This window comes from Lactuca serriola, chromosome 3 (assembly GCF_051521515.1).
Source record: "Lactuca serriola cultivar US96UC23 chromosome 3, Lser_US96UC23_V15, whole genome shotgun sequence".
Lineage (NCBI taxonomy): Eukaryota > Viridiplantae > Streptophyta > Magnoliopsida > Asterales > Asteraceae > Lactuca > Lactuca serriola.
In genome coordinates this window covers 150,183,699-150,185,929 of record NC_136410.1, presented here as the reverse complement: position 1 = coordinate 150,185,929, position 2,231 = coordinate 150,183,699, and the positions used below count along the sequence as shown (strand labels likewise).

The 2,231-nt window shown below is 48.3% G+C and overlaps 1 protein-coding gene across 1 annotated transcript; it reads left to right on the top strand.

The window, feature by feature from the left end:
• Positions 1-1,233: 1,233 nt before the first annotated feature.
• Positions 1,234-1,938, top strand: LOC145095792 (uncharacterized). Its single transcript, XM_079033619.1, has one exon. It carries the CDS (start codon positions 1,234-1,236, stop codon positions 1,936-1,938), a length of 705 nt encoding a protein of 234 aa, XP_078889745.1.
• Positions 1,939-2,231: the final 293 nt, after the last annotated feature.

The window sequence follows — 2,231 nt, the reverse complement described above, 5'->3', positions numbered from 1 at the left end:
CCCCTCTCGGAATTTGACCAAAAAGTGGAGTCTTTGTAGGGTTTCAAGCTCAAGTGCTTCTTAGACGCATATAAAGGGTACCACCAGATTCTAATGAGCAGGGAGGATGAAGAAAAGAGAGCTTTCTATACAGACCATGGGACCTTTTGTTACACCAAATGCCGCTCAGATTAAAGTATGCGGGAGCCACGTATCAACAACTATTCAACTAGATATTCTCCAATCAGATTAAAGAATGTTGCGAGATGTCAAAGAAACCTTCAGCACACTAGAAGAGGGCAAGATGAAACTGAACCCGGCCAAATGTATGCTTTGAGTAGAGGAAGGGCAATTCTTAGGGTACTATGTTACCAGACCAGGCATCCAGACCAGCCTACCAAGGTAGATGAGTTCATGGAGACACCACACCCAAGCAGCCTCAGGGACGCATAGGATTTGAATGGAAAACTTACAGCCCTCAGTAGGTTCATCTCAAAGTCAGCTGACAAAGCCATGCTAGACTTCCATATGCTAAATGGTTGCATCGTGAAAAGCAATTTCTAGTGGACGTTAGCGGCATAATCAACATTCCAGAAGATCAAGGAGGCTCTACACAGAGTGCCCACATTGACTAGCCCCATACCAAGCGAAACACTGTAAGTGTACTTTTCGACCTCTAACGAGACAATATCCTCCGTATTGGTGGTAGAAAGGGAGGGGGAGCAGAAACCGATGTATTTTTTCAGTCGAGCGCTGCAAGGCCCCGAAATCAATTACCCTACTTTAGAGAAGCTGCTACTGGCGCTTATCTACGTTGCGCGACGTCTGAGGCGCTATTTTCAAGCACACCAAATCGAAGTCCTCACGAATTGTCCCATCAAGCAAATACTACTCAAACCAGAAACGTTGGGTCGGCTAGTGAAATGGTCGATCGAGTTGGGAGAGCATGACATCAGTTATCGCCCGAGGACGAGCATCAAAGAGCAGGCATGAGCAGATTCCCTACTCAAGATCCCGGGCGAAGGAGGCTTGGCTAAAGAAGGAATCTGGGTGGTGAAGGAAGTTCCGGATAGCAGTCGGGGGTGGACATTATACACTGATGGAGCATCCAGTAGAGAGGGATTGCGAGCACGCCTAATCCTGACCAGCCCAGAAGGAGAAGTGGTCACCTACGCCCTTCGTTTCAATTTCCACACCTCAAATAATGAGGCAGAATACGAAGCTTTGCTCGCAGGGTTGCGCCTGGCTAAACAAATGGGGCCGGAAGTTATAACGGCCCTAGCGAACTTGAGGATGGCCGTGAATCAGATCAATGGGAGTTTTGAAGCACGGGACCAAAGGATGGAGAAATATGTAAAGATTCTAAAGCAACTTATCCAATCTTTCAAGGGATTCGTAATTAAGCAAATACCGAGAAGCGAGAATAGAAGGGCGGATGCACTAAGCAAATTAGCGTCGACATGCTTTGATCACTTGTCAAAGAAGGTCTTGGTGGAAGTGCTTAAGGAAAGGAGCATAGATGAGCAACAGGTAAGCACCCTCTCAACCGCCGGACCTATGTGGATGACCCCATTTGTCGAATACTTACAACGGGGTGTTCGGCCGGATGATCATGATGAGGCCAGGAAGATACGCGTAAAGGCACCCTCATACGCGCTAATAAACAGGGAGCTATATCGAAAAGGGTTCACGACGCCATGGTGGAGGTGCATAGATGATGTCAAAGGAATGGAGGCACTTCAAGAGGCACATGTGCGCCAGGCGGGGGCACACAAGGGTGTGCGCGCCCTAACAGGGAAGGTGCTCCGGATGGGGATTTACTGGCCCACCGCGTATCAGGATACGACAGAACTAATGAGGAAATGTGGAGAGTGTCAAGCATTTCCCCAGTTCAAGCAAGCCCTCCGGTACCACTATCTAACATATCTAGCCCTTGGCCGTTTTATCAGTGGGGAATAGATATTGTTAGGCCGTTCCCGGAGGCGCTCGGGAAGCTGAAGTACATCGTGGTTGCGGTGGATTACTTCATAAAGTGGATCAAAGTGGAACCATTGGCATGCATATCCGGGAGGCAGATGATAAAATTTGTATGGAAAAACATCATGACTAGATTCGGTACGCCCAAAATACTTGTCAGCGACAACGGTCTGCAATTTCCTGAGAACCCGTTCAGGGAGTGGTGCACTAGCAAACGAATTAGCCAACGGTTCACATCAGTGGCGCATCCACAGGAGAATGGGCAGACAAAGGTA